Raw genomic sequence first — 10,048 nt, 5'->3', positions numbered from 1 at the left:
ACTACTGTAGAGCCTTGGTTTGTGGTTTGTTTCAGTGCCTAAATGAGCAGTAATTAGATTACAACTTAACTTCCATTTGTCAATCCAGAAAGGAAACACATAATGGTGTTTGAATGATGGTTCAAATGTTTTGAAAAGCAACCAGGAATCACACGAATAATGATATTAGTTGTGGATTTTTGGAGAAAATGTTACTGCTGAAGAAATTGGTTTAGTTATTTGTTGTTGTTTGTTTAATAATCATGTAACAAATAGTTTAAAAGACAGATTTTGGTTTAGTAATTCTACCCAGAAAAATGTGTATTTCAAAGGTTTTCTGCTCACTGTTACAGTCATTTCCTTCAGTTTCATGAAAGCGTTTTTGGTTCAGAGCACACACAAACAGTTAAACTAGAGGGGGAGAGTTCTGACAGAGTTTATTGTCTTCAACACAGCAGGGAATTTCAGACAAATCCCTCTTAGATGCAGGTGGTCAGGCACAAGCAAAGAGTTAAGTCCTGCGCTCTCTTTGCCCCTCCTCTTTGATGTTCTGACATCATTAGTCCAGCCCCCCGAAAGATCTCCTTGCTTTTCTCAGAGCCCGTCACTTCTACTCTGGAATGTGTGCAGCAACTTCATGAGCTGCATCAGGCCCAGGTGTTTGGAGAGAGACATGCTGTGAAGAAACTTTTAGTTCAAGGATCACAGCGGATGCCACAGGTCTAGCCGCTGGGCTCAACAGAGTAATGGCTGTTCAGACTGCAATCATGAACCCTCAGTTCATGAGTTTCTGCTTCCCTGGTTCTGTGATGGAGTACGAGGTGGAGAAAGGCCTGGATGGGAGTCTCCTCGGTGAGGCAGAAAATGACGAGGACTACAAGGAGACCACTAGGGACCTGCTGAGCTTCATAGACTCAGCCTCCAGCAATATCAAGCTGGCTTTGGACAAGCCGGTGAAATCCAAGAGGAAAGTCAACCACCGGAAGTATCTACAGAAGCAGATCAAAAGGTGCACCGGCATCATAACCCCAGGAAATGTAGCAGATGCTGCTGTTAAAAGACAGGGTTCCCCCCTGGCTCAACCCAGCCCTTTGCAGAGCAAAACTCTGCCTAAACGCGATGGAGTCCAGGCAAACTTACAGAGCAAGAGCCTGGCAGCCCTGTTCAGCCCTGTGAAGGATATAAGAGGTGAAAAAGCCAAGAAACCACCCCTAAGGCATCGCAATCTGCCCCCCTCTTTCTTCACCGAGCCTGCCAACTGCTCAAAAGTCAGCTCCACATCTGGGATGACGCTGAAGGACTTGGAGCGAGGAAATCCTGAGGCTGCGGAGTTCTTCGAGCTCTTGGGGCCTGATTATAGCAACATGGTGAGCGACCAGGACCTTTATCAAAGTATGCCGGTCCGTGTGCTGCCAGAGATGGGAGGCCTGGATCCTGCTTCATACGATGCTCATCATTTAGTTGGTGGACTGCTGTACTCCGAGCCCTGGACTAGCTGCTCGGGACCCTCTAAGAAACTAGAAGAGAGCCTTCGTACGGGCCCAGCCCAGCCTCCTCTCTACTGTCCCTCTGAGACTGGGTCCATAGAGGACAACGCACTGTGCACTTTGGCCTTCCCAAACTTCTTCACAGACTGCTCCATACCTCAGGTCACTTATGATTTAAGTGGTGGTTATAACAGAGCTAACTATTCATCTCTATGAGAAACTGCTCTTAGAAGTGCTGCTGGTGAAAAGCAGATACAATTGCTCTGATTAGTTTAACAGTAGGCTAAGAGAATTGGATATTACTTTATCAATATTGTGTATGTGTTGTGGGAGCAATATTGCAACTGGATTTAATCATTTTGCATAATCTCCTCATTGCGTCATGTGACACTTTCCTGGAGAAAAACAAGCAACTTCAAATATAGTATTTCATGAGAAACTGTCCAAAGCTTTTTCAAGTCAATGCATGCCATTTACCTTTTCGACATCCCAGTCTAATGAACTATTCTGTTTAATGTTAAGATGTTGATATTATTATCTTTATCTCAGGCAATTTCTAATGATAGTCAGAATGAAAATTCATTCGTTTCAGTTTTGTCAGTGGAGTGAATCCGGTCATTAATATGAAGACTTTTCATTCTTACAATTTCATGTTGGACAAAAAGAAAACATACAAGCTGCAGATATAGTTGTTGGCGTAGACCTGAACCTCACTTATTGCTAGATATTATAGAAGTGTTCGTCACATTTGACAAAACATGCTGACACTCCAGGCACTCCTATTAATAACTGTTCTGTGTAGGGGGGGAAATCATTTTTGCTGAAATGATTATTAGAACAATGTGTGATGCAATGTTTGTTTCACAACAGATTTACCACTTGTATCCAATTTATTGGAAAGGCCTTAAATGTATCTAGCTATTGTAAGAGGACAACAATAAAGCTGGTCTTTATTATTGTATAACAGTGTCTGTTTTTGTGTTGATTATTGATCATGGTTTTGTTGAGAGTTGAGTTTGTTGCAATCAATCGCAAGTAAATCAATCAATCAATACATACACATTGCACTCTTATATCCTTTGAGGGCTGCACAATATGCAAAGTGTTTCCATTCTTATCTCAGTATCCTGAAGTTTCTCTACCTTAAGTTTTCCTGTTTTGTTAAATAGTATTGCTTGTTATTTATCTATTCCAATGCTTTTATCTTCTATCTGCAACTGTGAACTAATCTGTAACCCTTGGTTTGAAGTTCTTTATGCAATCAGTTGAAACTATTGAGTCATTACACAAACAGTAAAAAACGTTTCAACAGGTAAAGTAGTATTTACTTCAGTATTTCACTACATTGCATCATATAGGTTTTTGTAATTGTTCTACTCACAGACAGTATAACAAATGTACATTTACTCAAGTATTTATACTCGCTTAAATTGCTTGAAAAGACACAGAAATACATTGCTGATTGCAGTGTTAACCAGCATTGTTTCTTTCTGGTCCAATAAATTGGAATTCCGGTCTCATTTGTTGGGATGTTAGACAAAAGGGGAAAACGACATAACAATTCTGAGGGAAAAATAACAACTGGTACACACTCGAGAAATAATTCAGTGCTGCTTGATTGATTTTACATTTCTGCTGGGACTGAGAGCCGGCTGGTAAACACTGTGGGACAGAAACACCTCAAGGTGTTGTGAGATTAGAAAAATTAAGTTCATGTACATTTTCTAACTCTCAACATCATTGCCCTTAATTACCTTCTCATACAAACATTCTCAAAATAAGCAAAAATTGAGGAAGTATGACAATCATTTATATTTAATTCCCAGTTTTCACTACTGCACCACTCCATCTGTTCATTTGCTGGCTTAATATGGGCGTGGGAGTTATTCATTTCCTGCAAGTTGTCTGTTGAAACTTCCAGACCATCTTTTAGATCATTTGAATACCATGACCCCGCTAACCGTAGGCTATACATTAGTACCACCCTCTGCTGGCTGATGAAAGTCCAATTCATAGTGCAGAAATCCTGGCTCACAGTAAAGTCTGCATGGTGAGCTCTTGTAGAATAATGATAGTCACATTGTTCAACATTGTATATAATATTAAACAGGTTGATTTTCTTTCTGTTTTTACATTCTAAAATATGGCGGGTACTCCCTTCAGAAATAAAGGTGTACAGATATGTAACGCTTAAGTAAAAGTTATCAGGAAAAGGGAATTGCCACATATATAATGTCTAAATGCTTTTGTATACTTTTATATAAATACATACATTATGTGTATTTGCTTCTTGTTGTACTTAAAACAAATTCAATATAAAAACAATGATATATTATATATTCAAATTATTTATTTTTTCATGCAGTCTTACGTGTGTGGGCATAATAGACACCTTTTTCTTGTGATATCCAGCTGTTTTAGTATTAGCCTATTTACAGTCATGGTATTTGACCAAAAATAGTAATACAGCAATATCCTACCAAGTGAAAATACCCCGCCTACCCTAAAAATAAGAAAAAGAAAGAAAAGGAAAGGAAATTGCACACAACCATGTTTTCTTTCTCTAGTTGACTAAACATGCATGATCTGGCTAATCGCCACACTCCTTCACAACACAGTGCACACAAATCCACAAAGACCGGCAGTCTTCAGTTGTTTACGACAAGTTCACTGGGGAGTTAAGTGCTTCAGCTTGTTGTTGAAGAAGGCAGGAGCAATTTCCAGTTGTTTTTCCTATGATTTATTGACCCATAGCTCCCTTTTTCAATTTTCAATCAAGAAACAATATAAAATGGCAGAGCAACACAAACATGTCCGGCAGTGTTGTCTTCAGGCCCAGCAGCTACTAATAGCACACACTAGATGGCAGTAATGTTCCACTGAAAACTCAATTGTCCACCACTCCCATTTAGACACAGATTCACTCTGATGTATGAGATGATATGTGAAACTGCAGTATTGTGTAGTGCTCTTTCAAATTCCATGAAATAAATGACTCCTGGATTTAGTTAGTTGGAGGGGAATGGATGCATATAAACTGTGAGTTTACATTTTTGTCTTTTTCAGAGTTGGTTTAAATGGATTTCCACACACTAATGTTAAGATGCTGTAAGAGTATCATGTCATGATGTACATGTTCATTGTAATGCTCTATTTTTAAGCTTATAATAGTCCGCCAGTCTTTTGTTTACACTCCGACCAGCTGGCTTTGTTGCAGATTGGTCAACAACACCCTATGTCATTCACAAGACAAAAAAGAAATCTGGCAATTTGCAATAGAGAGCTCCACACACAGAAGGCGTATGGAGTTGACACCGGCTGATACATTCAGATTAAACCCTACTGATGGAGCCACAACTGTATCCTGCTTTGATTTATGGCACACTGGAGATGCAATGTTTGTCAAAGAGATTAACAAGAACTGTGTTGGCGCAGGGCTGAATAACAAGAGCCTGATATCTAGGTAAACTAGATAATATACAGAAGATTTTCTCTGGCATGGTATATCATGTCCTATAATAAAAGAAGTGTAAACACAGATGATATAATTTGCACATGTATACGGAATGGAAAAACAAACCAGTGCTCAAATGAAAAAGTTATACATTTCAGAGTTGTTAGCTTCTTGGTGTTACATTGGAATTAGAGTATCCATCCACGCCTGCCCTCTCTCTCTGACCTTTCACAGCCAGTCCTCATGGCTTGTTAGCGCCACCGGGGTGAAAGCACAGTTGCCAGATGATATCCGTTAGCCTTTCGTATATTCTCTCTCAGTAACAAGTAACTTACTTTTGCACATGTTTGTTTTATAGAGAGCAATTTATAGAAATAATTCACATGCATGCTATTGAAGCATAGCATCACTGATGTGTGTCCCTACTGTGATAAATACCAAATTAATGAAGCCTCTCTCATTCATATGTACTGGTCCCCGCCTAAGCATGTAGTGGACGGAGATTTTCCAAACTCTATCCCAAGTGCTCAGTATTGAACTGGATCCAAATCCTCTGGCTGCCCTATTTGGGGTAATAGGTAAGGAGATGCGTTTAACTGCAGAATGGCGGCGATCTCTGTCTTTTGCTCTCCTCTTAGCTCGTCGAGCCATCCTGCTTAGATGGATAGACAGTTTCCCGCCCACTCATCTACAGTGGTTGGCAGATGTTATGTCCTGTATGAAGTGCAGCATATGTATGTATGTATGTATGTATGTATGTATGTATGTATGTATGTATGTATGTATGTATGTATGTATGTATGTATGTATGTATGTATGTATGTATGTATGTACCAGCATATGTATGTATGTATGTATGTATGTATGTTTGTTTGTTTGTATGTATGTATGTATGTATGTATGTATGTATGTATGTATGTATGTATGTATGTATGTATGTATGTATGTATGTATGTATACAGCAAATGTGTATGTGTAGGTTTCATGTGTGTATGCATGTGTGTATATGCATTTGTTTTACATGCATATATACTCATCCAACAATATGTCTGGCATATATTCGTGTGTATAAGGATCACTGGCAGTGATAGGGGATTACTTTAGTCGTTGTTATTGTTTGTCTGTGTTTTTCTTGTTTTTTATTTTTCCTTTTGTACATACAATCAGCACAGACCAATCGCTCATTTGCATTGGCATACATTATGTTTACCATTACTATATGACAAACACTGCTTATTGATTGTCGAAACTCAATAAAAAGATTTTTGATTTGAACAAGATATAAAAGTTCATGTGTTTCCAGTAGGGCAGGGGTGTCCAAACTAGGGCCCGGGGGCCAAATACGGCCCGTGGACCATATTGAATCGGCCCTCAGCAAATTCAAAAAGTATAATGACTTAAGATAAACTTCTGCTCGTCTTATATTGTACTTCTTAACTATAAATGTATAAATATATTACACAGTAGTATTCATGTGTTAATAATGGACACCCCTGCTGTAGGGGCTTCTGAGATGTTGTTTAAGAGTGGCTTTTATTGAATTCAAACAAACGTAAACGAACCACATTACATCACATTTTTCGGACAATTTAACTTGCTTTTCGCATTTGTTGTACTAACCAGAAATCCAGAGGAGTTGTCCAGCAGGCAGCGGAAGCGACACACGAAGCTCCTCTCCAGGAAGGACGAGTTCTCTGGAGGAAGCTGATCAGGGTTGTACATCACCGTACTCCCAGAGGTCTTCATGACTGAGCACACGGGTAGAGATCACACGTTACACATCAGAATCATTTACCCCAAACATTGATTTAAGAACGTCCATAACATTCATCTGTTTGTAACTTACACATTATGTATCACTTGTATATAGACTCTTATGGCACTACTTATATTCGATTTGATTGTATTTACTTGCATTATTTTATCTGCTGTATTGTGTTGCACTGTTGGAGGAGCCTGTGACCTAAGATTTTCATCGACATAACTACACTGTAGCTATGTACTAGGGATGGGAATTTGAAAGCAAATGTATATTTGAATATTCAACCCCCAAAAAAAACGGTTAACCAATTAACTGAAATGTACATATCCTATAAAAAGAAAAAAATGTGGGAAAAAAAATTTCCAAAAAAATTCCAATAATTTTGAAAAATAAATAAATACATGTTCAAATAAGTATAGAAACCAAGTCGAATTTGTCAAATGTCTTGAACTGGTGATCACAGTTTGAACAGTTGATAGCTATAGGCCTACAGCTTTCATGCTTACAACATAACTTGGTTTTCTGATGGATTTGAACATAAACGCGAGTGAAATTTAACCGGACGCGAGAGAGAGATCAGCTCCTGCAGCTCTGCCCGCTGTGAGGGACCGGTGAGCAGAGCAAAACACACCTTTCGACCTAAAACATTTAGCTATGGCACTGTCGTATACATTGAATTTTTCCATTTGATAATATGTAATCAAATTAGGCACCCCTCCCAAAAAAAATTATTTAAAAAAAATTATTTAAAAAAAATATGCAATAAAAATATTCATAACTCATATTCGAATACCTGAATAATTTCGAATATTCGTTCCCATCCCTACTATGTACGAATTACAATAAAAGCCTTGAATCTTGAATCTTGAATGAGAGTGAGCTGAAGAAGAATCATTCACAGTTCTTACCATCACCTCCCGCTGCAGCAGTGGCGGGGTTCAGGGCAAAGTGGAGCTGCTGTCTGAACAAGGACCGGTCGTCAGTGTGAATGAGCTCAAACACGCTCTGATGGACCACATCCGACTGAGGAGAGGAGACGCAACACTTCATCAGCAACTCATGTCATTTACACCTATTAGGGATCTACTTCCTGTGAAAGAGTTCTCATATATTTAGCCTTTCTTTTCTTGCTTAACCACAAGTGTTTACAACATGCTGAAACATGCTTTATGGTTTGGTCTATACAGCACACAATGGGTCAATAGATGGTTTGGTGAATAGTTCATAGAGATTAAATATGGATAGGAGTTTTTTGGATTCAATTGTTAGCCACCATTTAAATGTGTCACCCCTCTCTTAAATGTAACTTACAAACTTCAAATAGGCCAACATTTGACCTCTACAAGGGCTGCCTTTTGAACACTCCTACACCTTCATGAACATCTAATTAAAGGACTTTTTAGGCCCAATTTCCTTCCAGAGCCAGCAACCAAAACGGCATAATTTAACACATGGATTATTGTTCAAATACTGCCTTTCAGTGATGGAGACATCGACCTCTTAACAAGTTGAATAGCAAAGTAAAACAACATTTATTTCATTTCTTAAACAATATATATACATTCTTATAATTTCATTAACACATGTCTATTAATGGCTGCTTCTTAAATTACTGTTACATGTTAGACACTTTTATCCAAGGGGACTTACATACTTCAATACTGTGGGCAATCCACACAGGAGCAATTTGGGGCGAAGTGTCTCAGGGGCACAACGACATGCTGACTGCAGGGGGGTTTGAACCTGTGACCCGACACCAATGCACTATCCACTGCGCCACACACCTTAAATCTGTTAAGGCCTTGATTTTTTCACCTCTCAAATGTACACACTTTCAAGGACTTTAACTGTGGGAACCATCAATGCTACAAATAAATAATGTTTATAAAATGATTAAGACAGCATCTCACCTCATGAAAGCCCAGGTAGTCCTTAATTGTGGAGGAAACATAAAACACGGATCCGTCTGACGTGACCACGATCACAAACCCGTTCAGCGCCTGCACAAAATAAAAGACAGTCAGGTTTATTAAATAGCTTTAAAGTGATATTGGGGTTGTTTTTTTTTTTTAAACTTTGCATTACAAGCCATCATGTTTGATTATATTTCATAGATGACAGACACTCTTCAACACTGCAGATCAAAATATATCAATCTAGTTGGATATATGTCAGTTCAGGGTAGAGGAAAACAATATTTTTGATTTTGACTGTTGGGTAAACTGTCCATGTACAGTAAATTGTAGTGTTTGCTGTTACAATAGGGAAGTTCAGCTGGTTTACAGTAAACATGCTCCTCAGGGCACGGCTCAGAATATGCTCAACTTCGAAGAAGAATAACAGATTTGAATCAAACTCGTTTTTTATCATTTAACTTTAGTTTCTACACAGTCCAACAAAAAATACAGATTATCTCCCAATGTAACATCATTACAACATCATTACAAATGTTTCCCTGAAATCCTGCCGCTTGTTTTGAATCTAGAATAACACCGACAGCTGCCGTTCTCAAAGGAGCCTTTGTTTTACACACAACCACTGCCTGTTGTGGTCCTTCTGCAGGACGACGTGTGAAAATGTCCCTGACAGGTGAGCGTCAATAAACGAGGCGCAGGGCACTTTGACAAAGCACCGTTTTTGTGAAGCTCCACAGAGCGTGGCCGAGCTTTGGCAAGAGGCAGGAAGACGAGCAGCTCACCTGTCAAAACGTCCTCTTCCGTGGAGAGACCTGGATTACTTCCACACAGAGCCACCAGCTCACAAGTAAACAAAGTGGAACAGCGCATTTTTGCACCTGCTGGCCTCAGGCTGTGGGACTTGTTTCTCTATGTACAGCAGTGGCACTTAATAAACTATGTGTTTAAACTGCTGTTGATTGATTGTGTGAGAGTTTGTGTAGCGATGCTTTCAGACTGACAGATTGGTTGGCAGTGGAACCGAGTGTGCACGTGATCTTACAAAGCTTCAAGACTGTGCTCTTCCTCACCTCAGTTTAATTTGGTTAGCTTCAGGTGTTTCTGTCAGGAATTCCCCGATTGCATTTTAAATTCATTTGACTTTTAGTGTATGCAACTGCTATAGGGCAAACACATAAAGAGAAAAAGAGAGACACAAGTAGCTGGTAAAGCATCTTAGAGACTCGGCTATATATTGTTTTAATCATACTAGACTTGATATCATATAAGATTTTGAATATCGTAATTTAAATATAATAATAATAATAATAATAACATAATATCGATATATCAGGCATGGTTGTTGTTTTCTCCTGGTTTTAAAGGCTGATTTTTTCTCAACTTTCCAGGCTATTATACCTGTTCTATAGTTTTGCATTTAAAGGTGGGGTAGGTAAGTTTGAGAAACCGG

The 10,048-nt window shown here is 38.9% G+C and overlaps 2 protein-coding genes across 2 annotated transcripts; one reads left to right on the top strand and one right to left on the bottom strand.

Moving 5' to 3' along the window:
• The first annotated feature begins 499 nt into the window (after positions 1–499).
• On the top strand, positions 500–2,599 carry fam181b (family with sequence similarity 181 member B). The gene has a single exon (XM_010784030.1). It carries the CDS (start codon positions 726–728, stop codon positions 1,680–1,682), a length of 957 nt encoding a protein of 318 aa, XP_010782332.1. The 5' UTR covers positions 500–725; the 3' UTR covers positions 1,683–2,599.
• Positions 2,600–6,407: 3,808 nt separating this feature from the next.
• LOC104956553 (aryl hydrocarbon receptor-like) lies at positions 6,408–9,468 on the bottom strand. Its single transcript, XM_010784049.1, has 4 exons — positions 9,381–9,468; positions 8,593–8,720; positions 7,591–7,705; positions 6,408–6,668 (listed from the first exon to the last, which is right to left on the bottom strand). The coding sequence occupies exons 1-4, from the start codon at positions 9,466–9,468 to the stop codon at positions 6,487–6,489; spliced, it is 513 nt and encodes a 170-aa protein (XP_010782351.1). The 3' UTR covers positions 6,408–6,486.
• Positions 9,469–10,048: the final 580 nt, after the last annotated feature.

The sequence above is a fragment of the Notothenia coriiceps genome, unplaced genomic scaffold (genome assembly GCF_000735185.1).
Source record: "Notothenia coriiceps isolate Sejong01 unplaced genomic scaffold, NC01 NC01_scaffold00026098, whole genome shotgun sequence".
Classification (NCBI taxonomy): domain Eukaryota; kingdom Metazoa; phylum Chordata; class Actinopteri; order Perciformes; family Nototheniidae; genus Notothenia; species Notothenia coriiceps.
Note: the sequence above shows the minus strand (reverse complement) of the source record. Positions and strands in the feature narration are given on the sequence as shown.